This window comes from Ranitomeya variabilis, chromosome 8 (genome assembly GCF_051348905.1).
Source record: "Ranitomeya variabilis isolate aRanVar5 chromosome 8, aRanVar5.hap1, whole genome shotgun sequence".
NCBI classification, from domain to species: Eukaryota; Metazoa; Chordata; class Amphibia; order Anura; family Dendrobatidae; genus Ranitomeya; species Ranitomeya variabilis.
Genome location: NC_135239.1, coordinates 53,725,986 through 53,751,624, shown reverse-complemented (window position 1 = coordinate 53,751,624; position 25,639 = coordinate 53,725,986). Strand labels below are relative to the sequence as shown.

General features: G+C 52.0%; 1 protein-coding gene across 1 annotated transcript in view; it reads right to left on the bottom strand.

Moving 5' to 3' along the window:
• Positions 1 to 25,639, bottom strand: part of ARHGAP29 (Rho GTPase activating protein 29) — a 150,689-nt gene that overhangs the window by 14,756 nt on the left and 110,294 nt on the right. The window contains exons 9-12 of the mRNA XM_077277488.1: positions 25,187 to 25,297; positions 22,737 to 22,817; positions 20,629 to 20,817; positions 20,228 to 20,365 (exon numbers count right to left, since the gene is read on the bottom strand). Of these exons, the coding sequence (XP_077133603.1) occupies positions 20,228 to 20,365; positions 20,629 to 20,817; positions 22,737 to 22,817; positions 25,187 to 25,297 (519 nt within the window). The remainder of the gene's footprint in view (positions 1 to 20,227; positions 20,366 to 20,628; positions 20,818 to 22,736; positions 22,818 to 25,186; positions 25,298 to 25,639) is intronic.

Below are 25,639 nucleotides of genomic sequence, written 5' to 3'. Positions count from 1 at the left end.
TTCAGTTAGTGACAGGACGCTGTTTGCTGACTGAGGGACAGTTTAGAGATAGCGATTTGCTTCTTTGTGCTTTCCAAAGGCTAATTTAGCAACCGCTGTGTTCACCTACTATTCACCTTGCTTTTGCCTTGTAGCGCTGTTTTCACAGCGATCTGCAAGGTCTCTCTGTGTGTGTGTGTGTGAGTGCAGCCCACTCTCTAGTCTGAGTGCAGCCACATAGGCCATCCATAGCTGGTTGTATTCAGTTCAGGGAGGGTGGTTCATTGCCTCATACTGTCCTTTTTTTTTTTTTTTTTTGAAGTAGTGCAGGCTGCTGCACATTTTTTCAAATAATTCCTATTAGTGTCTTTCCACCCGTCTCCATCTAATTTGTGGAAAAACACTACATAGGATAAAGTAGAGGAGGGTTTTTGGGCCTTGCAGCGCCGTTTACGGCTGTCTGCACGGTCTCCGTGTGACTGCAGCTCGCCCTGTAGTCTGTGAGCAGCCGTAGCTTGGTTGTCTCCAGCTCAGGGTTGTTCACTGCGTCATACCGCCAAATCAATTTTAATTTTTTTTCAAGTACTGTAGTCTGCTGTTAATTAATTTAAAAAAATCCTATTAGTGTCTTTCCACCCGTCTCCAGCTAATTTGTGGAAAAACACTACATAGGATAAAGTAGAGGAGGGTTTTTGGGCCTTGCAGCGCCGTTTACGGCTGTCTGCACGGTCTCCGTGTGACTGCAGCTCGCCCTGTAGTCTGTGAGCAGCTATAGCCTGGTTGTCTCCAGCTCAGGGTTGTTCACTGCGTCATACCGCCAAATCAATTTTAATTTTTTTTCAAGTACTGTAGTCTGCTGCTAATTAATTTAAAAAAATCCTATTAGTGTCTTTCCACCCGTCTCCAGCTAATTTGTGGAAAAACACTACATAGGATAAAGTAGAGGAGGGTTTTTGGGCCTTGCAGCGCCGTTTACGGCTGTCTGCACGGTCTCCGTGTGACTGCAGCTCGCCCTGTAGTCTGTGAGCAGCCGTAGCTTGGTTGTCTCCAGCTCAGGGTTGTTAACTGCGTCATACCGCCAAATCAATTTTAATTTTTTTTCAAGTACTGTAGTCTGCTGCTAATTAATTTAAAAAAATCCTATTAGTGTCTTTCCACCCGTCTCCAGCTAATTTGTGGAAAAACACTACATAGGATAAAGTAGAGGAGGGTTTTTGGGCCTTACAGCGCCGTTAACGTCTGTCTGCACGGTCTCCGTGTGACTGCAGCTCTATCCGTTGTCAGTTCAGCCCCCAAAAAAGAAATAAATAATAAAGTTCACCAAACACACCAGTTACACCACTTTACATTTGTGTAGGCCACATTAACTCATATTAAAGTCTAGTCCACACTTTAGCTAATTAGTGTTTCTTATACCTGTTAGGAGGAGTTTTTCAGGAATAAGCACACAAAGCCGTTAGTACTTTTCTGCTTTTCTTTATCAGTCAACCACGATGAAGAAGGCAGTGAGTAAGGCACGTGGGCGTGGGCGCGGAGCAGGGAGGGGACGTGGGGATTCTGTGCCCGCTGCGGGCACCGGTGACTCATCAGCACCCACTTTCACGAGGGAACAGTCGTTCATGCGCAGCTTTGTCGCCGAGCGCCGTACACCGCTGCTGCGTGAAGACCAAATTGAAGCCGTTGTGGGATGGATGGCAGCTAATGCATCAACTTCCATTAGTGCCACATCCTCTCAGACACAGAGCACTGGAGAGCAGCCATCTGTCTCTTCACCACCTGCCAAATTGCCCAGGCAGACAGAGAGCCCAGGACAGGAGCCGTCTCTACTTCTGTTCTCTGAATCTCTTGGCTTGGAAACAGGGGGCCAGCCAAGCAGCATTGGAGAAATGGAAGAAGAGGCAGGGTGCAGTGATGCCCAACAGCTTTTTCTCTCTGAGTCTGAAGAGGCGGGTGGGCCAGTGGCTCCGTTCACCACATCGCAGGCCGCATCAGCTGATGATGACACTCAGGTGCCACTTACTGGTGCGTGCTCTGCTGCTGAGACTACCCGGGAGGAGCAGTTGGGGGCAGAGGGTAGTGTGGATGACGAGGTCCTTGACCCATCTTGGCGTCAGGGACAGGAAGGTGGTGGGAGCAGCTCTGAGGAAGAGATTCCCCGTACGGTCCAAAGAGGGAGAGGGAGGGGGAAGACTGCGGATCCTGCAGCCTCCGCTTTGGCACCCGTAAGGAGCATGTCTCTTCCAAAAGTCAAAAGGGGGGCTCCCAAGACTTGCAGTGCCTGGTCCTTTTTTGACACAGTTGCAGATGACATTTGCTATGTCAGATGCAAGGTGTGTCATCAAAAAATCAAAAGAGGTCAAAAAGTCGCCAACCTCAATACCTCCAACATGTGGAAACATGTGCGCAACAGGCACCCGGCGGAGTTAGACAAACACACTGAAGAGCTAGGCCAACCAACAGCGGCAGCTACCACCTCTTCAGCTCGTGTTGCCTCTTCCTCTAGCTCACACGCAGCTGGTTCGGCTTCCTCCCAGGATCGCCGTGGAAGAACCTCTGGCCCTGTTGTCCAGAGACCCGCTGTAATTCCACCCGCAGCACCACTTTCCCAGTCAACCACACACTCCCAGCCCAGTCTACAGCCATCGGTAGTACAGGCATGGGAGAAAAGGCGGCCTTTCTCGTCAAACCACCCACGAGCACAGGCTCTGACTGCAGGCATTGCCAAACTTCTGTCACTGGAAATGCTGTCATTCAGGCTGGTGGAGACTGACAGCTTCCGTGACTTGATGTCATTGGCAGTCCCACAGTACAGTGTGCCCAGCCGCTTTTACTTCAGCAGGCAAGCCGTCCCTGCCCTGCACAAGCATGTGGAGGGACACATAAAACATGCGCTACTGAACGCCGTCAGTAGCAAGGTCCACCTCACCACCGATGCGTGGACCAGTCAACATGGACAGGGGCGATACCTTTCCCTCACTGCCCATTGGGTTAATGTAGTTGAGCCGGGTACAGACCGTGCGAGTGGCGCAGGACGTGTCCTGCCCACTCCAAGGATTGCAGGAATCCATTCTGTACGCATTGACTCCTCCTCTTACACCAGTTCCTCAGAATCATCGCTGCAGGAGCCGTCACAGTCCACCTCCACATGGACCCGTGATGAACGTGTACCTGTTACGACCGACATGAGCACAGCCGTGGCCAAACGTCAACAGGCCGTCTTGAAATTAATTTTTTTGGGGAATCGTAGCCACACAGCGCAGGAGCTCTGGAATGCCATCAAGCAGGAGAGCGATGTGTGGTTTGAGCCAGCGAATCTCCAGCCAGGCATGGTAGTGTGTGATAATGGCCGAAATCTGGTGGCAGCTCTGGGCCTCGGCAACCTCACTCACATCCCATGTCTGGCACATGTGCTCAATTTGGTCGTGCAGAGTTTTTTGAGGGACTATCCGGATCTTGATGCACTGCTGCACAAGGTCCGCCTAGAGTGTGCTCACTTGCGGCGTTCCAGCACGGCAAAAGCGCGCATTGCGGCTCTGCAGCGCCGACACCGCCTGCCGGAACATCGCATCATATGTGACCTACCTACCAGGTGGAATTCCACGTTACATATGTTGGAGCGGTTGTGTGAGCAGCAGCAAGCTGTAATGGAGTACCAGCTGTATCAGGCGCACAAAAGTCGCAGTCAGCGCCGTACAGACTTCACAACCACAGAGTGGGCCACTATGAAGGATGTCTGCCAGGTTTTGCGTCCCTTCGATTATTCCACGCGGATGGCGAGTGCAGATGATGCACTAGTCAGCATGACTGTCCCCCTTATCTGCCTGCTTGAAAAATCACTGCAAGCGCTAAGGGATGATGTTGTGGAAGAGGTGGAGGATGAGGATTCACCACTTCCATCATCTTCTGGACAGTCAGCGCCACGTGGTTCCTCACAAACGCGTAGGCAGGGGACAGTTTGTGAGGAGGATGAGGAGGAGTCAATGGAGGAGGAAGACATCCGTCCAGAGGAGGGAGTTACACAATTGTCCAGTACTCAGTGTGTACAGCGAGGGTGGGGTGATGACGAGCGGGCAGAGATCACGCCTCCAGCTGGGGACAGCGTTTCTTGGGCAGTTGGCAGTCTGCAGCACATGGTGGATTACATGCTGCAGTGCCTGAGAAACGACCGCCGCATCGACCACATTCTCAACATGTCTGATTACTGGGTGTTCACCCTCCTCGATCCTCGCTACCGGGACAACGTAGAAAGCCTCATCACACCGTTGAACCGGGAGCGAAAAATGCGGGAGTACCAAGACACACTGGTCAGTTCCATCATCTTCTCCATTCCAACTGAGAGAAGTGCTGCTAGTGCATTCCAAAGCAGCTCAGTGCGTCCAGGCAGTGGTGGAGGCTCTGCACAAAGAGGGAGCAGAAGCAGTGCCTCTGCCCAAGGCAAGACCAGTATGGCCCAACTGTGGCACAGTTTTGTGTGCCCCCCACAAAAGTCTACACCATCACAGACGGCTCCAGTCAGCAGGAGGCAACGGTTCCGTCAGATGGTGACAGACTACATGTCTTGCCCTCTTGCTGTACTCCCAGACGGCTCTTCCCCTTTCAAGTTTTGGGTCTCAAAGCTGGATACATGGCCAGAGCTAAGCCAGTATGCATTGGAGGTGCTGTCTTGCCCTGCGGCCAGTGTATTATCGGAACGTGTCTTTAGTGCTGCAGGTGGTGTACTAACTGACCGTCGCATGCGACTATCCTCCGATAACGTTGACCGGCTTACTTTCCTGAAAATGAACAAGGCCTGGATCTCGCAGGAATTTGCCACTCCTCCTCCTGATTAAATAATTAGGTCACTGTATACGTTATCCAGGTCTCCTGTTGTGTTCATCTTTCAACCACCTGAACTTACATTCCTGGGCTCCAACAACGCCAGTTGAGGCTCAGAAGTGCCATCTGCACAGTCAAAACATACGACCCAGTGTTATTGGGTTTCAGTAACGTCAGCTGATCCCCAGCTGTGTAGCCGGCAATGTGTCCTGCGACCGCCACGCTGACACAACTGAAATGTAAGGGAACCTGTCCCCCCCCCCCCCCAAGGCGTTTGTTACTGAAAGAGCCACCTTGTGCAGCAGTAATGCTGCACAAGGAAAAGGTAGCTATTTTCATTATGCTCCTTGCACACGCAGAACTTAACACTTATAAAATGTGTCCACTGATACCGTAAAACCGTCCCGGAGGTGGGACTTTCCTTCGTAATATGACGCAGCACAGCTGTCATTCCTACCCCCTCGGCGCCGTGCCCCGGCTCCTCATCGTTGTTTGATTCCGTCCCGGAGCCTGCGCTGTTATGTTATCCCTTGGCCAGGCACACTTAGCGCTGCCCATCTTCTGACATCATTTGGTGTCAGGCTGGCTGCGCCTGTGCGGCCGCGCTGTCCGAGAGCCCGCCTCGCAGTGTGGTCTAATGTAATCCCACCGCGGGCCTGGGATCAGTGGCCATGCGCAGTGCATATCCTCGCCTCTCGCTCCACTCCCTACGGCTTCTTCAGACTGTGCGGTGCCAGCTGATCCGTAATAGCATGCCACGGCCGTGGCAGCGCACAGTCTGAAAAAGCCGTAGGGAGGGGAGCGAGAGGCGAGGATATGCACTGCGCATGGCCACTGATCCCAGGCCCGCGGTGGGATTACATTAGACCACACTGCGAGGCGGGCTCTCGGACAGCGCGGCCGCACAAGCGCAGCCAGCCTGACACCAAATGATGTCAGAAGATGGGCAGCGCTAAGTGTGCCTGGCCAAGGGATAACCTAACAGCGCAGGCTCCGGGACGGAATCAAACAACGATGAGGAGCCGGGGCACGGCGCCGAGGGGGTAGGAATGACAGCTGTGCTGCGTCATATTACGAAGGAAAGTCCCACCTCCGGGACAGTTTCACGGTTTCAGGGGACACATTTTATAAGTGTTTAGTTCTGTGCTTGCAAGGAGCATAATTAAAAGAGCCACCTTTTCCTTTTGCATCTTTTGAGCTGCACAAGCTGGCTCTTTCAGCTACAAATGCCTTGGGGGGGGGGGTTAAAGGTTCCCTTTCTCCAATCAGGCTTCGGCCTACATTGTGTTCCTCTGCTTCTACTGCTGTCCCTGGGCTCCAACACCGCTAGTTGTTGCCTGGTAGTGCTGTACGCACAGTCAACAGTCGCTCCTCTGTTATTGGGGTTCAGTAACGTCAGCTGTTCCCCTGCTGTGTGTGTGGCAATCCCTCCAACCTCCTCCAACCTCATCCAAACTCCTCCTCCTCCACCTGTCCCTGGGCTCCAACACCGCTAGTTGCCGTCCAGAAGTGCTGTACGCACAGTCAACAGTCGCTCCTCTGTTATTGGGGTTCAGTAACGTCAGCTGTTCCCCTGCTGTGTGTGTGGCAATCCCTCCTACCTCCTCCAACCTCCTCCTACCTCCTCCTCCTCCACCTGTCCCTGGGCTCCAACACCGCCAGTTGCCGTCCAGAAGTGCTGTACGCACAGTCAACAGTCCCTCCTCTGTTATTGGGGTTCAGTAACGTCAGCTGTTCCCCTGCTGTGTGTGTGGCAATCCCTCCTACCTCCTCCAACCTCCTCCAACCTCCTCCTCCTCCACCTGTCCCTGGGCTCCAACACCGCTAGTTGCCGTCCAGAAGTGCTGTACGCACAGTCAACAGTCGCTCCTCTGTTATTGGGGTTCAGTAACGTCAGCTGTTCCCCTGCTGTGTGTGTGGCAATCCCTCCTACCTCCTCCAACCTCCTCCTACCTCCTCCTCCTCCACCTGTCCCTGGGCTCCAACACCGCCAGTTGCCGTCCAGAAGTGCTGTACGCACAGTCAACAGTCCCTCCTCTGTTATTGGGGTTCAGTAACGTCAGCTGTTCCCCTGCTGTGTGTGTGGCAATCCCTCCTACCTCCTCCTACCTCCTCCACCTGTCCCTGGGCTCCAACACCGCCAGTTGCCGTCCAGAAGTGCTGTACGCACAGTCAACAGTCCCTCCTCTGTTATTGGGGTTCAGTAACGTCAGCTGTTCCCCTGCTGTGTGTGTGGCAATCCCTCCAACCTCCTCCAACCTCATCCAAACTCCTCCTCCTCCACCTGTCCCTGGGCTCCAACACCGCTAGTTGCCGTCCAGAAGTGCTGTACGCACAGTCAACAGTCGCTCCTCTGTTATTGGGGTTCAGTAACGTCAGCTGTTCCCCTGCTGTGTGTGTGGCAATCCCTCCTACCTCCTCCAACCTCCTCCTACCTCCTCCTCCTCCACCTGTCCCTGGGCTCCAACACCGCCAGTTGCCGTCCAGAAGTGCTGTACGCACAGTCAACAGTCCCTCCTCTGTTATTGGGGTTCAGTAACGTCAGCTGTTCCCCTGCTGTGTGTGTGGCAATCCCTCCTACCTCCTCCTTCCTCCTCCACCTGTCCCTGGGCTCCAACACCGCCAGTTGCCGTCCAGAAGTGCTGTACGCACAGTCAACAGTCCCTCCTCTGTTATTGGGGTTCAGTAACGTCAGCTGTTCCCCTGCTGTGTGTGTGGCAATCCCTCCAACCTCCTCCAACCTCCTCCTACCTCCTCCTCCTCCACCTGTCCCTGGGCTCCAACACCGCCAGTTGCCGTCCAGAAGTGCTGTACGCACAGTCAACAGTCCCTCCTCTGTTATTGGGGTTCAGTAACGTCAGCTGTTCCCCTGCTGTGTGTGTGGCAATCCCTCCTACCTCCTCCTACCTCCTCCACCTGTCCCTGGGCTCCAACACCGCCAGTTGCCGTCCAGAAGTGCTGTACGCACAGTCAACAGTCCCTCCTCTGTTATTGGGGTTCAGTAACGTCAGCTGTTCCCCTGCTGTGTGTGTGGCAATCCCTCCAACCTCCTCCAACCTCATCCAAACTCCTCCTCCTCCACCTGTCCCTGGGCTCCAACACCGCTAGTTGCCGTCCAGAAGTGCTGTACGCACAGTCAACAGTCGCTCCTCTGTTATTGGGGTTCAGTAACGTCAGCTGTTCCCCTGCTGTGTGTGTGGCAATCCCTCCTACCTCCTCCTTCCTCCTCCACCTGTCCCTGGGCTCCAACACCGCCAGTTGCCGTCCAGAAGTGCTGTACGCACAGTCAACAGTCCCTCCTCTGTTATTGGGGTTCAGTAACGTCAGCTGTTCCCCTGCTGTGTGTGTGGCAATCCCTCCAACCTCCTCCAACCTCATCCAAACTCCTCCTCCTCCACCTGTCCCTGGGCTCCAACACCGCTAGTTGCCGTCCAGAAGTGCTGTACGCACAGTCAACAGTCGCTCCTCTGTTATTGGGGTTCAGTAACGTCAGCTGTTCCCCTGCTGTGTGTGTGGCAATCCCTCCTACCTCCTCCAACCTCCTCCTACCTCCTCCTCCTCCACCTGTCCCTGGGCTCCAACACCGCCAGTTGCCGTCCAGAAGTGCTGTACGCACAGTCAACAGTCCCTCCTCTGTTATTGGGGTTCAGTAACGTCAGCTGTTCCCCTGCTGTGTGTGTGGCAATCCCTCCTACCTCCTCCTTCCTCCTCCACCTGTCCCTGGGCTCCAACACCGCCAGTTGCCGTCCAGAAGTGCTGTACGCACAGTCAACAGTCCCTCCTCTGTTATTGGGGTTCAGTAACGTCAGCTGTTCCCCTGCTGTGTGTGTGGCAATCCCTCCAACCTCCTCCAACCTCCTCCTACCTCCTCCTCCTCCACCTGTCCCTGGGCTCCAACACCGCCAGTTGCCGTCCAGAAGTGCTGTACGCACAGTCAACAGTCCCTCCTCTGTTATTGGGGTTCAGTAACGTCAGCTGTTCCCCTGCTGTGTGTGTGGCAATCCCTCCTACCTCCTCCTACCTCCTCCACCTGTCCCTGGGCTCCAACACCGCCAGTTGCCGTCCAGAAGTGCTGTACGCACAGTCAACAGTCCCTCCTCTGTTATTGGGGTTCAGTAACGTCAGCTGTTCCCCTGCTGTGTGTGTGGCAATCCCTCCAACCTCCTCCAACCTCATCCAAACTCCTCCTCCTCCACCTGTCCCTGGGCTCCAACACCGCTAGTTGCCGTCCAGAAGTGCTGTACGCACAGTCAACAGTCGCTCCTCTGTTATTGGGGTTCAGTAACGTCAGCTGTTCCCCTGCTGTGTGTGTGGCAATCCCTCCTACCTCCTCCTTCCTCCTCCACCTGTCCCTGGGCTCCAACACCGCCAGTTGCCGTCCAGAAGTGCTGTACGCACAGTCAACAGTCCCTCCTCTGTTATTGGGGTTCAGTAACGTCAGCTGTTCCCCTGCTGTGTGTGTGGCAATCCCTCCAACCTCCTCCAACCTCATCCAAACTCCTCCTCCTCCACCTGTCCCTGGGCTCCAACACCGCTAGTTGCCGTCCAGAAGTGCTGTACGCACAGTCAACAGTCGCTCCTCTGTTATTGGGGTTCAGTAACGTCAGCTGTTCCCCTGCTGTGTGTGTGGCAATCCCTCCTACCTCCTCCAACCTCCTCCTACCTCCTCCTCCTCCACCTGTCCCTGGGCTCCAACACCGCCAGTTGCCGTCCAGAAGTGCTGTACGCACAGTCAACAGTCCCTCCTCTGTTATTGGGGTTCAGTAACGTCAGCTGTTCCCCTGCTGTGTGTGTGGCAATCCCTCCTACCTCCTCCTACCTCCTCCTCCTCCACCTGTCCCTGGGCTCCAACACCGCCAGTTGCCGTCCAGAAGTGCTGTACGCACAGTCAACAGTCCCTCCTCTGTTATTGGGGTTCAGTAACGTCAGCTGTTCCCCTGCTGTGTGTGTGGCAATCCCTCCTACCTCCTCCTACCTCCTCCTCCTCCACCTGTCCCTGGGCTCCAACACCGCCAGTTGCCGTCCAGAAGTGCTGTACGCACAGTCAACAGTCCCTCCTCTGTTATTGGGGTTCAGTAACGTCAGCTTTTCCCCTGCTGTGTGTGTGGCAATCCCTCCTACCTCCTCCAACCTCCTCCAACCTCCTCCTCCTCCACCTGTCCCTGGGCTCCAACACCGCTAGTTGCCGTCCAGAAGTGCTGTACGCACAGAGCCAAACACCTCGCCAATGTGTTAGTGGGGTTCAGCACCGCCAGCTGTTCCCCTGCTGTGTATACGGCAACGTGTACTGCGACCGCCACGCAGACACAACAAGTTAAATGTAAGGGAACCTGACCCCCCCCCCCCCCAGGCGTTTGTTACTGAAGGAGCCACCTTGTGCAGCAGTAATAATGCAAAGGGAAAAAGTGCCTCTTTTCGTGATGCTCCTTGCACATGCTGAACCTAACACTTATGAAATGTGTCCCCACACAGCGTTAAACCGTCCGGTAGGTGGAACTTTCCTTTGTCGTGTGACGCAGCACAGCCATCATTTTTACCCCCTTGGCGCCGTGCGCCCACTCCTCAGCGTTGTTTGAATCTGTCCCGGAGCCTGCGCTGTTAGGTTAGCCCTTGGCCATGCACACATGTTGCGCTGCCCGTCTTCTGACCTCATTTGGTGTCAGGCTGGCTGCGCCTGTGCGGGTGCGCTGGTCGAGATCCCGCCTCGCAGTGTCGTCTAATGTAATCCCACCGCGGGCCTGTGATCCGTGCCCGTGCGCAGTGCATATCCTCTCCTCTCACTCCCCTCCCTACGGCTTCTTCAGACTGTGCGATGTCAGCTGGTCCCTAATAGCATGCCACGGCCGTGACAACGCACAGTCTGAAAAAGCCGTAGGGAGGGGAGTGAGAGGACAGGATATGCACTGCGCACGGGCACGGATCACAGGCCCGCGGTGGGATTACATTAGACGACACTGCGAGGCGGGATCTCGGCCAGCGCACCCGCACAGGCGCAGCCAGCCTGACACCAAATGAGGTCAGAAGACGGGCAGCGCAACATGTGTGCATGGCCAAGGGCTAACCTAACAGCGCAGGCTCCGGGACAGATTCAAACAACGCTGAGGAGTGGGCGCACGGCGCCAAGGGGGTAAAAATGATGGCTGTGCTGCGTCACACGACAAAGGAAAGTTCCACCTACCGGACGGTTTAACGCTGTGAGGAGACACATTTCATAAATGTTTGGTTCCGCATGTACAAGGACCATAATTAAAAGAGCTAAGTTTACCTTTTCCAGCATTAGTGCTGTACACAATGGCTCTTTCAGCTACAAACGCCTGGGGGGGGGGGGTGTTAAAGGTTTCCTTTCAACTTGCTCGAGTGCAGGCTTCGGCCTACACTCCGCTCCCCCTGCTCCTCCTGCTGACCCTGGGCTCTAACACCGCCAGTTTTTGCCCAGATGTGCTAGCTGCACAGAGAAAAACACCAGCCAATGTGTCAGTGGGGTTCAGCACCGCCAGCTGTTCCCCTGCTGTGTAGCCGGCAACGTGTCCTGCGACCGCCACGCAGACACAAGAACTGAAATTGAAGGGAACCTGTCCCCCCTCCCCCAGGCGTTTTTACGTTATCCAGCCACCTTGTACAGCGGTAATGCTGCATGTGTGCAAGGTGGCTCATAAACGTATTCTCCTCGCACATGTGGAACTGAAAACACGTCTGAAATGTGTCCTCTGTGTGACCATTTAACCGTCCCGGGGGTGTGACTTTCCTTTGTAATGACACGCTGCAACCCCCTTGGTAGCGCTGCCCGTCTTCTGGCATCATTGTTTGGCTGGCTGCGCCTCTGCGGCCGCCCTGACCCACACAACGCCCCTCGGTGTCTTATTTATTGGGACTGCGAGGGTGTGATTGATGGGCAGGATCAGTGCATCAGTTCGCCTGTCCCTCCTCTCCTTCCGCCTTCTTCGGACTGTGCGGCTTCATGGCCGTGGCATGCGATAAGGGATCAGATGACGCCGCACAGTCTGAAGCGGGTGTAAGGACCCGCGTGTGAGAGGCGAACATATGTGCTGCGCCAGGCCCTGAATCCCAGCCCCGCAGTGTTTTAACAATGTTAAGACACTGCGGGGCTGGGATTCATGGTCATCGCGAACCGCAACGGCCGACATTAAATGATGTCAGAAGATGGGCAGCGCTAACGGCGCTAGGCCAGGGGATAACACGACAGCGCAGACTCCTGTACAGCAAATAACAACGCTCAGGAGGCTGCACCCAGCACCAAGGTGGGATTCTTGACATCTGTGCTGCGTCTCATTACAAAGGGAACTCTCGCCTCCATTACACAGTTTGACTGTATAAAGGGCTAAATGTTATACGTGTTCCATTCAGCGTGTGCAAGGAGAAAAATTACAAGAGCAACCTTTGACTTGCGCAGCACTACTGCTGCATAAGCTGTGGCTCTTCTACTTTGTAACCCCTGAGGGGGGGTTAAAGGTGACTTTTGAAATCGGTTCAATTAGGCTTCGGCCTACACTCTGCTCCACCTGCAGAGCCCGGGCTCCAACAACGCTAGTTGCTGTCCGGAAGTGCTGGCTGCACAGAGCCAAACACCTCGCCAATGTGTCAGTGGGGTCCAGCACCGCCAGCTGTTCCCCTGCTGTGTAGCCGGCAACGTGTCCTGCAAAAGCCACGCAGACACAACACACCCAAAGCTGCCGCCTGTGCAGGCTTCGGCCTACACTCCCCTCCCCCTGCTCCTCCTCCTCCTGCTCCTCCTCCTGCTGTCCCTGGGCTCTAACACACCGCCAGTTTTTGCCCAGATGTGCTAGCTGCACAGAGAAAAACACCAGCCAATGTGTCAGTGGGGTCCAGCACCGCCAGCTGTTCCCCTGCTGTGCAGCCGGCAACGTGTCCTGCAAAAGCCACGCAGACACAAGAACTGAAATTGAAGGGAACCTGTCCCCCCTCCCCCAGGCGTTTTTACGTTATCCAGCCACCTTGTACAGCGGTAATGCTGCATGTGTGCAAGGTGGCTCATAAACGTATTCTCCTCGCACATGTGGAACTGAAAACACGTCTGAAATGTGTCCTCTGTGTGACCATTTAACCGTCCCGGGGGTGTGACTTTCCTTTGTAATGACACGCTGCAACCCCCTTGGTAGCGCTGCCCGTCTTCTGGCATCATTGTTTGGCTGGCTGCGCCTCTGCGGCCGCCCTGACCCACACAACGCCCCTCGGTGTCTTATTTATTGGGACTGCGAGGGTGTGATTGATGGGCAGGATCAGTGCATCAGTTCGCCTGTCCCTCCTCTCCTTCCGCCTTCTTCGGACTGTGCGGCTTCATGGCCGTGGCATGCGATAAGGGATCAGATGACGCCGCACAGTCTGAAGCGGGTGTAAGGACCCGCGTGTGAGAGGCGAACATATGTGCTGCGCCAGGCCCTGAATCCCAGCCCCGCAGTGTTTTAACAATGTTAAGACACTGCGGGGCTGGGATTCATGGTCATCGCGAACCGCAACGGCCGACATTAAATGATGTCAGAAGATGGGCAGCGCTAACGGCGCTAGGCCAGGGGATAACACGACAGCGCAGACTCCTGTACAGCAAATAACAACGCTCAGGAGGCTGCACCCAGCACCAAGGTGGGATTCTTGACATCTGTGCTGCGTCTCATTACAAAGGGAACTCTCGCCTCCATTACACAGTTTGACTGTATAAAGGGCTAAATGTTATACGTGTTCCATTCAGCGTGTGCAAGGAGAAAAATTACAAGAGCAACCTTTGACTTGCGCAGCACTACTGCTGCATAAGCTGTGGCTCTTCTACTTTGTAACCCCTGAGGGGGGGTTAAAGGTGACTTTTGAAATCGGTTCAATTAGGCTTCGGCCTACACTCTGCTCCACCTGCAGAGCCCGGGCTCCAACAACGCTAGTTGCTGTCCGGAAGTGCTGGCTGCACAGAGCCAAACACCTCGCCAATGTGTCAGTGGGGTCCAGCACCGCCAGCTGTTCCCCTGCTGTGTAGCCGGCAACGTGTCCTGCAAAAGCCACGCAGACACAACACACCCAAAGCTGCCGCCTGTGCAGGCTTCGGCCTACACTCCCCTCCCCCTGCTCCTCCTCCTCCTGCTCCTCCTCCTGCTGTCCCTGGGCTCTAACACACCGCCAGTTTTTGCCCAGATGTGCTAGCTGCACAGAGAAAAACACCAGCCAATGTGTCAGTGGGGTCCAGCACCGCCAGCTGTTCCCCTGCTGTGCAGCCGGCAACGTGTCCTGCAAAAGCCACGCAGACACAAGAACTGAAATTGAAGGGAACCTGTCCCCCCTCCCCCAGGCGTTTTTACGTTATCCAGCCACCTTGTACAGCGGTAATGCTGCATGTGTGCAAGGTGGCTCATAAACGTATTCTCCTCGCACATGTGGAACTGAAAACACGTCTGAAATGTGTCCTCTGTGTGACCATTTAACCGTCCCGGGGGTGTGACTTTCCTTTGTAATGACACGCTGCAACCCCCTTGGTAGCGCTGCCCGTCTTCTGGCATCATTGTTTGGCTGGCTGCGCCTCTGCGGCCGCCCTGACCCACACAACGCCCCTCGGTGTCTTATTTATTGGGACTGCGAGGGTGTGATTGATGGGCAGGATCAGTGCATCAGTTCGCCTGTCCCTCCTCTCCTTCCGCCTTCTTCGGACTGTGCGGCTTCATGGCCGTGGCATGCGATAAGGGATCAGATGACGCCGCACAGTCTGAAGCGGGTGTAAGGACCCGCGTGTGAGAGGCGAACATATGTGCTGCGCCAGGCCCTGAATCCCAGCCCCGCAGTGTTTTAACAATGTTAAGACACTGCGGGGCTGGGATTCATGGTCATCGCGAACCGCAACGGCCGACATTAAATGATGTCAGAAGATGGGCAGCGCTAACGGCGCTAGGCCAGGGGATAACACGACAGCGCAGACTCCTGTACAGCAAATAACAACGCTCAGGAGGCTGCACCCAGCACCAAGGTGGGATTCTTGACATCTGTGCTGCGTCTCATTACAAAGGGAACTCTCGCCTCCATTACACAGTTTGACTGTATAAAGGGCTAAATGTTATACGTGTTCCATTCAGCGTGTGCAAGGAGAAAAATTACAAGAGCAACCTTTGACTTGCGCAGCACTACTGCTGCATAAGCTGTGGCTCTTCTACTTTCTAACCCCTGAGGGGGGGTTAAAGGTGACTTTTGAAATCGGTTCAATTAGGCTTCGGCCTACACTCTGCTCCACCTGCAGAGCCCGGGCTCCAACAACGCTAGTTGCTGTCCGGAAGTGCTGGCTGCACAGAGCCAAACACCTCGCCAATGTGTCAGTGGGGTCCAGCACCGCCAGCTGTTCCCCTGCTGTGTAGCCGGCAACGTGTCCTGCAAAAGCCACGCAGACACAACACACCCAAAGCTGCCGCCTGTGCAGGCTTCGGCCTACACTCCCCTCCCCCTGCTCCTCCTCCTCCTGCTCCTCCTCCTGCTGTCCCTGGGCTCTAACACACCGCCAGTTTTTGCCCAGATGTGCTAGCTGCACAGAGAAAAACACCAGCCAATGTGTCAGTGGGGTCCAGCACCGCCAGCTGTTCCCCTGCTGTGCAGCCGGCAACGTGTCCTGCAAAAGCCACGCAGACACAAGAACTGAAATTGAAGGGAACCTGTCCCCCCTCCCCCAGGCGTTTTTACGTTATCCAGCCACCTTGTACAGCGGTAATGCTGCATGTGTGCAAGGTGGCTCATAAACGTATTCTCCTCGCACATGTGGAACTGAAAACACGTCTGAAATGTGTCCTCTGTGTGACCATTTAACCGTCCCGGGGGTGTGACTTTCCTTTGTAATGACACGCTGCAACCCCCTTGGTAGCGCTGCCCGTCTTCTGGCATCATTGTTTGGCTGGCTGCGCCTCTGCGGCCGCCCTGACCCACACAACGCCCCTCGGTGTCTTATTTATTGGGACTGCGAGGGTGTGATTGATGGGCAGGATCAGTGCATCAGTTCGCCTGTCCCTCCTCTCCTTCCGCCTTCTTCGGACTGTGCGGCTTCATGGCCGTGGCATGCGATAAGGGATCAGATGACGCCGCACAGTCTGAAGCGGGTGTAAGGACCCGCGTGTGAGAGGCGAACATATGTGCTGCGCCAGGCCCTGAATCCCAGCCCCGCAGTGTTTTAACAATGTTAAGACACTGCGGGGCTGGGATTCATGGTCATCGCGAACCGCAACGGCCGACATTAAATGATGTCAGAAGATGGGCAGCGCTAACGGCGCTAGGCCAGGGGATAACACGACAGCGCAGACTCCTGTACAGCAAATAACAACGCTCAGGAGGCTGCACCCAGCACCAAGGTGGGATTCTTGACATCTGTGCTGCGTCTCATTACAAAGGGAACTCTCGCCTCCATTACACAGTTTGACTGTATAAAGGGCTAAATGTTATACGTGTTCCATTCAGCGTGTGCAAGGAGAAAAATTACAAGAGCAACCTTTGACTTGCGCAGCACTACTGCTGCATAAGCTGTGGCTCTTCTACTTTCTAACCCCTGAGGGGGGGTTAAAGGTGACTTTTGAAATCGGTTCAATTAGGCTTCGGCCTACACTCTGCTCCACCTGCAGAGCCCGGGCTCCAACAACGCTAGTTGCTGTCCGGAAGTGCTGGCTGCACAGAGCCAAACACCTCGCCAATGTGTCAGTGGGGTCCAGCACCGCCAGCTGTTCCCCTGCTGTGTAGCCGGCAACGTGTCCTGCAAAAGCCACGCAGACACAACACACCCAAAGCTGCCGCCTGTGCAGGCTTCGGCCTACACTCCCCTCCCCCTGCTCCTCCTCCTCCTGCTCCTCCTCCTGCTGTCCCTGGGCTCTAACACACCGCCAGTTTTTGCCCAGATGTGCTAGCTGCACAGAGAAAAACACCAGCCAATGTGTCAGTGGGGTCCAGCACCGCCAGCTGTTCCCCTGCTGTGCAGCCGGCAACGTGTCCTGCAAAAGCCACGCAGACACAAGAACTGAAATTGAAGGGAACCTGTCCCCCCTCCCCCAGGCGTTTTTACGTTATCCAGCCACCTTGTACAGCGGTAATGCTGCATGTGTGCAAGGTGGCTCATAAACGTATTCTCCTCGCACATGTGGAACTGAAAACACGTCTGAAATGTGTCCTCTGTGTGACCATTTAACCGTCCCGGGGGTGTGACTTTCCTTTGTAATGACACGCTGCAACCCCCTTGGTAGCGCTGCCCGTCTTCTGGCATCATTGTTTGGCTGGCTGCGCCTCTGCGGCCGCCCTGACCCACACAACGCCCCTCGGTGTCTTATTTATTGGGACTGCGAGGGTGTGATTGATGGGCAGGATCAGTGCATCAGTTCGCCTGTCCCTCCTCTCCTTCCGCCTTCTTCGGACTGTGCGGCTTCATGGCCGTGGCATGCGATAAGGGATCAGATGACGCCGCACAGTCTGAAGCGGGTGTAAGGACCCGCGTGTGAGAGGCGAACATATGTGCTGCGCCAGGCCCTGAATCCCAGCCCCGCAGTGTTTTAACAATGTTAAGACACTGCGGGGCTGGGATTCATGGTCATCGCGAACCGCAACGGCCGACATTAAATGATGTCAGAAGATGGGCAGCGCTAACGGCGCTAGGCCAGGGGATAACACGACAGCGCAGACTCCTGTACAGCAAATAACAACGCTCAGGAGGCTGCACCCAGCACCAAGGTGGGATTCTTGACATCTGTGCTGCGTCTCATTACAAAGGGAACTCTCGCCTCCATTACACAGTTTGACTGTATAAAGGGCTAAATGTTATACGTGTTCCATTCAGCGTGTGCAAGGAGAAAAATTACAAGAGCAACCTTTGACTTGCGCAGCACTACTGCTGCATAAGCTGTGGCTCTTCTACTTTCTAACCCCTGAGGGGGGGTTAAAGGTTACCTTTGAAATTGGTTCAAGTAGGCTTCGGCCTACACTCTGCTCCCCCTGCAGAGCCCGGGCTACAACACCGCTCGTTGCTGTCCGGAAGTGCTGGCTGCACAGAGCCAAACACCTCGCCAATGTGTCAGTGGGGTCCAGCACCGCCAGCTGTTCCCCTGCTGTGTAGCCGGCAACGTGTCCTGCGACCGCCACGCAGACACAACACACCCAAAGCTGCCGCCAGTGCAGGCTTCGGCCTACACTCCCCTCCCCCTGCTCCTGCTCCTCCTCCTTCTCCTGCTGTCCCTGGGCTCTAACACACCGCCAGTTGGGGCCCAGATGTGCTAGCTGCACAGAGAAAAACACCAGCCAATGTGTCAGTGGGGTTCAGCACCGCCAGCTGTTCCCCTGCTGTGCAGCCGGCATCGTGTCCTGCAAAAGCCACGCAGACACTTGCTCTTGTACCTTCTGCTCCCCATCCTGGTTCCAGTACCGTCAGCTGGTTCCGGGCAGAGCCTTTGGCTTAGGTGCCTCCCTTTGGTATCCGAGTTCCACCAACGTCAGGTGGTCCTTGGTAGTGCTTTCAGGCACGGGTACCTCCTGCTTAGTAACCGGGTTCCAGTAACGTCAGCTGGTCCTCGGTAGTTCCATTGGCTCTTGGACCTTCGGCTACCCATCCGGGTTCCAGCACCGTCAGCTGGTTCTCGGCAGTGTCTTTTGCTCTTGTACCTTCTGCTCCCCATCCTGGTTCCAGTACCGTCAGCTGGTTCCGGGCAGAGCCTTTGGCTTAGGTGCCTCCCTCTGGGTATCTGAGTTCCACCAACGTCAGGTGGTCCTTGGTAGTGCTTTCAGCACGGGTACCTCCTGCTTAGTAACCGGGTTCCAGTAACGTCAGCTGGTCCTCGGTCGTTCCATTGGCTCTTGGACCTTCGGGTAGCCATCTGAGCTCCAGTTCCATCAGCTGGTTCTCGGCATTCTCTCAGCCTTCTTGTACCTTCTGCTGCATTTCCAAGTTCAAGAGACTAAACACGATGACCCGGAAGACCACCCCTAAGATGACGACGACACCAGAGACGACAACCACCGTGATGACGACGACCCTGGAGACGATGACCCTGAAGACCACCCCGATGACGACGACCCCGGAGACGACCCCGATGACGACGACCCCGGAGACGACGACCCTGGAGACGACGACGACCTGGAAGACCGAGAAGCAGAAGAACAAGAGGCTGCAGAACAAAGAGCAGAAGGACATTAAGCATAACACAAAATATCAGAGCAAAAAATATTATGTAAATTATAAGCAGAAGAAGACTAAGCAGTGTATGGGGGTGAGTCCGTTCCTCCTCGTGGTGCCCCTGGATAAAGCCTGATGCTGCAGGCCAAACTGAACGCGGACAAATGTAACTGTTTTGTGACAGGCAGAACGGAAGGTGTAATCTTCAAACTTTTATAGATAACAACTACGGGAATGCCTGTCACAAATAAGAATATGATGAAGAAGTAGAATATGATGAAGATAATAGTAAAATAAAAAGAATATGAACAATGTAACCCAAAAAATAATAGGTAGAAGATGAAGAAGAAGATGAAGAAGGTGAAGAAGTTGATGTCAAAGAAGCTGATGATGAGGATAATGAAGAAGAAAGCGTGGGAGAAGTAAAAAAGAAGGTGAAGGGCGTGGAAGTAGTGAAACATCAATATCTGACATAAAAAAAAAAAATAACATAGTCAAATTCTTTCTAACGCCGAACGTCATAAAAAAAAAAAAAAAATCCTGCTATTCTATTAGATTGGGCTAAACCTCTGTGCCTTTAATGTCTCCGCCACGTCCCCCAATACATCCTACATTATTCTTAGTTGTTTTCCTTCATGTAGAATGAACCTACAAGTGTATAAAGGGTTTATTTTAATTCCGATATTTTCGTCCCATTGACTTGCATTGGGATCGGGTATCGGTATCGGATTGGATTCCGATACTGTGACGGTATCGGCCGATACTTTCCGATTCCGATACTTTCCGATATCGGAAAGTATCGCTCAACACTACACATGACACGAGTCCTGGTGAACCCAGAGCCAACATCGCAGGAACGGTGCCGGTGTGAGAGGCAAGCGAGTAATATTTTACACTAGGAAACACATTATTTAAGTAGGGGGTTCACCAAATAGTGGCCAACCTCTAACACTACGACTTGGATTTTAGGGAAAAAAAATCATTTGGATGCAGTATAACAAGGGTAGCAGCAATCTAAAACTGGGTTGTTCAAAATGGACAACAGCCTGGATAAATTATGATCACTTCATGGTTGGCATTCATGGATATTGTGAGAAAAGGTCCAAGAATAATCCTATTGGTGAAATAACCCTGTGCCTAATCTTCTCCACAGTGGTCATCTTCCAATAATCTTGTAGATCATTTCGGCCCTTTTTATCTCCATACCTATTCAATCATCTAACTTTCTTGATGTCACACACTGCCAACTACTAAAGACTTGAGTGCAATAAGATGGCGGCTCGTCTGTAGGACACTTACAGCCTTCAGGGTGAGATCACACTGGTACACAAGTTCTCTGATCTGCGTTAATATTTCACTCTTCACGTTTTCCATATCGATTCTTTTCTCTTCCACCTCGGCTACACAAGACTTGTAATATTCTTTAGCCTCTTCAGCCTATAAAATATAAATAAAGTGTATTAAAGACAGGTAAAATGTAATCATCTCAGAGCCCAATGTTACCTAGAAGGTGCAGGCAGCCATTTACCTCTCCTTCATGCTACGGAAATCGAAGCCGACTAATGAAAATGATGGCACTTGGCTTCATGTAAAATTATCAGAACATTTTTTTTAACTTGTACTAGAGAAATTATAAATTCGATCATGGTATAGATTCCTAGGTGATTATTTTTTTTTGCCTCCCCTCCTCCATCTCGCACCTTCTGTAAGGCTTCCTCCTCCAAGCGTCTCCTCTTCTCCACTTGTTTGTTCCCATCTTTCATGAGTCCTCCAGATATACTAAGCTGCTCCTCCTCCGCACGGATTGTACTAGACTTTGCTTTCTCATGCTCGTCTTGCCTTTGGACGTTCATTAATTTGGCTTTCCGAAGAGCGGTTTCCAATTCTTGCTGCATAAAATAATATCAGAAACCACGAGGTGTAAAACAAAAATACCAATGTAACCCTCCTGCGTGACAAAGGTACGTGTAACAGGCTCTATTAAATTAGGGAAACTGTGCAATGGCCAAAAAAAGCTAAAAAAGAGGACAAAATAATACTCAACATGGCCAAAAAATGCCCTGCCCTAAATGCCCACAGATAAAAACACTTGGTAGTGGAAAAAGTGAGCTCTCGGGTTTAGAGGGTAATCCCATCCTACAAATCTCTAGGGGGGTAAGGTGTCTGACCTCTAGGAACAACGATGCTGAAGATGAATGTGAGGAGGCAGTGATGCGCCACTCCAATGGATGGGCAGGTAACAGTAGCCAGCCTCCATAGAGTTGAATAATGCCACTTTGCCCTGAAACAGGTGGTCAGGTGACACTATACAACAGACTGTAAAGGGTCCACAACCCTGTAACAAAGCAGCAGCTCCTTCATTCTCAGGATCATGCGTGTCCCAGAAGTTGGACCTCCAACTATCGCTATATCCTAGCGATATGCCATCACTTTAGGAGATAAGATTACGCACTTAAACTGAAAGTCTGTGAGGGCTCACAAAGTACAGGCCCAGCTCTTAGTGGGTACTTCACTGCAGGTCTAGGGTGTCACCCATACATTGCACACAAAAGGCATTCCTGCTCTTCAATCCTTCGTTACACAAAACAGATATAGCAGCAGAATGGAGCACATTATTCAGCAGTACTGAGCAGTGTAGATGTGAATCTCGCTCTAGGGTGAGGTAACAGACTTGTTAGAGTGCTCAGCTTAAGCTCTTGTGCCTATCTCTTATCACAGTTTCATCACTCACTGTGGCCTAGGAACACTGAGTGACAACTCTACCTCCCTATATGATCTGGAGTGTGCTTGGCTTTTCAGTATTGTGAGTGACTGCTCAGTTGTCCAATGTGGGGCTGGGGCATGCTGGGCAGTCAGCATTTTGTCTTACAGCTCTACTGCTCAATGTAGCCTAGCATGGAAGATTTCCTCCAGGTATTTCCCATTCATGTGCAGACCATTGTCAGCGGTAGCTTTGCTCAGTGATGTGTGCGTTTTGCTCTGTGTCTTGATTGCCTGATCTTGTTGCTGGACCTTGGATTTGTTTTGACTATTTGTGTGTGTTATCTCTTTTGCTCTTGACGCTCTCTGTCCTCAGCTACCTGACCCTAGACTTGCCCTTGGATTTTCCGTTTCTCTTATCCCTTTATCTTGACGTACCCTCCTGGCATTTGACCCCAGACTGTTAATTGACCATGCCTTTATCTTGTCCCTCTCTGTACTACAAGCCATCTTGGTAAATGACCTTGGACTTCCTGACTACCCTGTCTCACAGCTTGTCTGTGAGTAGTGACTCAATCAAAATTCTGCTTGTTTCCTCATTGTGCTGGGAGGTGTAACCTGACACCTCACTGTTCTGGCAGTCCATCTTGTGTTGATCAGTTCCTCTCCCCTTCACCCCAGAGTGGATGGGGAGTTCAGGAGGCATGGGAATGAGAAGTGTCTCATAAGTGGAAAAGGAAGCAGATTTCTTGTCAAGGTATATTACATAGTTTCTTATATTTGACTGTACTATTGTTTTATGTAAAGTTTGTTAAAAGTGAAGTTCCCATTTTAGGGAATGCAACTCATAGGAAAAGCATTGTGTAAGATTACCCACATCCATGACTATACAGGCACACAGTAGTACTCAGATCTTAGACAATGGCTCATTGTGTTACAATAGATTATAACAGAAAGTCCCTTTTTCTTGTGTGGTTACAAGTTTGCACTAGTTCTAATGTGGGCACAACTGCAGCAGAAAACACAACTGTAGAATCGGTGGCAGATAAAGCCTGAAGATCAAGAAAGGAGCCGGAGCAAAACAGAATCAGAACTCCTGTGTACGAACCATTTTCTTCTGTTCTCTCTGCCAGAGATCTTTCATTTCCTTCCTTTGTCTGTCGAGCTCCGATCTTCGGGCTTGAAGAGGCTAGAGTCAAAGTAAGACGGTTAGGAGCCTGCACATGAAGCGTGTATACAACCATACGTGCCGGAGCGTATCCGGATCACAACCCACCGCCCGCTAAAGTGGGATTTCACAACCTGTCAGTGAATGCTGCCAGTATGAGGAGCAACGCTCAGTAAAACACCTTAAAAGGGAAAGTCCAGTTAAAGGGAATGTCTCATCAGAAAACGATTTAAAGTTTTATTCGGATCTATCTTAATATGTAGTGGGTATAATAATAATATTATCAGCAAATACCTCCAATTAGAAATGTACTATAGTTCTTCTGATACGCTATGTCACTTCCCCATGTGCAAGGCTTTGCAGTAGCTTAGTTAGCTGTTATTGGGAGTAATCATGGCTAATTGTCACTATAGGAGTGGTCGTAACTATGGATGCCTAAGCTACGGCATAGTTCTTCTGATACGCTATGTCGCTTACCCCATGTGCAGGGCATTGCGGTAGCTTAGTTATTCATGGTTACAACCACTCATATTGTGACAATTAGCCATGATTACTCCCAATAACAGCTAACTAAGCTACTGCAATGCCCTGCACATGGGGTAAGTGACATAGTGTATCAGAAGAACTATACATTGCTAATCTGAGGCATTTGCGAATATTATTATCACACCTTCTACACATTGGGATAGGATCTTGGAGACAGGAATACCCTCTTAGTGTTTAAATAAAAGATTTTCAGTTAAAAATATAATAATGTTTTGTCTTATTTTATCATATGTCACTCTATGGAAAAAATTAAATCCTGAAATCTTGCAGTTTTCACTAGAGCCATTCTTTTTAAAGATTCACAATTTCTGCTCTGTAGAAATCACTTTCAAGCAGTTATTCCAATATCAGAGACAGGGACACAATGATGGGTAAGAACACATTTAGCCAGGCCGTCAATCAAGCTTAAAAATTGTCACTCTCGGCAGCACATTGGCCCTGTGAAAACGGGTGATGTGCTGCCGATAAAATGATATTATATGCACATAGGAGATTTGCAATAATGATTATTCTGTGTGCAGGGGAGTGCGATCGGCCTATCTAAGCAGACCATTGAACGGCCACTGATCAGTTTGCACATAGCTGATTAATGGCCGCGGTCGGACAGTCTGAATGCAGCCTGACACCGATACGAGGCACGAGACCAAGTCCGTAAACTGCAGACGTGAGGTCATGTGACCTTCTGTCCGCACTGGCTGGCTGCACGCACTGAGTCACTGCAGACGTTTAGCCCAAACTTGGACAACCCCTTTAATCATCGAGCAAAGCCAAAAAAGGGGTCTCAGCTCTGTATAGAATGAGCTTGTGATCTTGTCACGTGTCCACGACCTCTCGGAAGATTACATTAAAGGTACCTTCACACTAAGCGACGCTGCAGCGATATCGACAACGATGCCGATCGCTGCAGCGTCGCTGTTTGGTCGCCGGAGAGCTGTCACACAGACCGCTCTCCAGCGACCAACGATGCCGAAGTCCCCGGGTAACCAGGGTAAACATCGGGTTACTAAGCGCAGGGCCACGCTTAGTAACCCGATGTTTACCCTGGTTACCAGCGTAAACGTAAAAAAACCAAACACTACATACTTACATTGCCGTGTCTGTCACACGTCCCTCGCAGTCTGCTTCCTGCACTGACTGTGATTGCCGGCCGTAAGGCACAGCGGTGACGTCATCGCTGTGCTCTGCTTTTACTTTACGGCCGGCACTCAGTCAGTGCGGGAAGCCGCCGGCGAGGGACGTGTGACAGACATCAGAGGGTGAGTATGTACTATTTGTTTTTTTACTTTTACACTGGTAACCAGGGTAAACATAGGGTTACTAAGCGCAGCCCTGCGCTTAGTAACCCGATATTTACCCTGGTTACCTTTGTGAAACATTGCTGGCATCGTTGCTTTTGCTGTCAAACACGACGATACATGCCGATCTGACGACCAAATAAAGTTCTGGACTTTCAGCAACGACCAGCGATATCACAGCAGGTTCCAGATCGCTGCTGCGTGTCAAACACAACGATATCGCTATCCAGGACGCTGCAACGTCACGGATCGCTGTCGTTATCGCTGCAAAGTCGATTAGTGTGAAGGTACCTTTATTATTCCGCCATGCAGCTCGTTGAATCTTGGAACAGGGCAAACATCTCATTGATAGAAATATACAAAATAAAATAAAAAACAAAAAAACAAAAAAAAACAAAAGCATAAAAAAAAAACATAAATAACAAGCAAAAACAAAGAACAAAAAAAAAACAAACAAAACAAACAAAAAAACCTTTCTACCTAGGAATACACGGCGACACTAACAGTTAGCACACACCACTTCCCCTACGTACTGGGTCTACGTCTCACCTGGATGAACTTGTTGCTCTGCAGTGCACTGATAGTCTGGAGACATAACTGGCTGCAGTCAATGTCATTCTGAAAAGCGGTTGTGAAAATTGGCTGGAACGGCATAAACTCCTGAAGTGAAAACAAACAGGACGCGGTGAATAGATTTATTCATGTAGGTGCCAAGTTGGACAGATCTGCTGATATTCGAGGACCCGCTGCATGGCAACAACTGGGAAAAACTATTTCACAAAGCCCACCATCGAGCGAGGCAGCAGAGGACTGGCGCTCTTTATGATGGGTCTAACAAGCACGTGCTTTACAATGACAAAAAGGGCAGCCAGGACAAACCTGTCCGGACAAGCCTGACCCTACATTACACTGTGGACCTATAGTTGCCCATAGCTGCCATACTAAGATAAAGATTAGATATTAGTGGGTTTATATAAACTTTTATAAGATGGGGTATTGGCC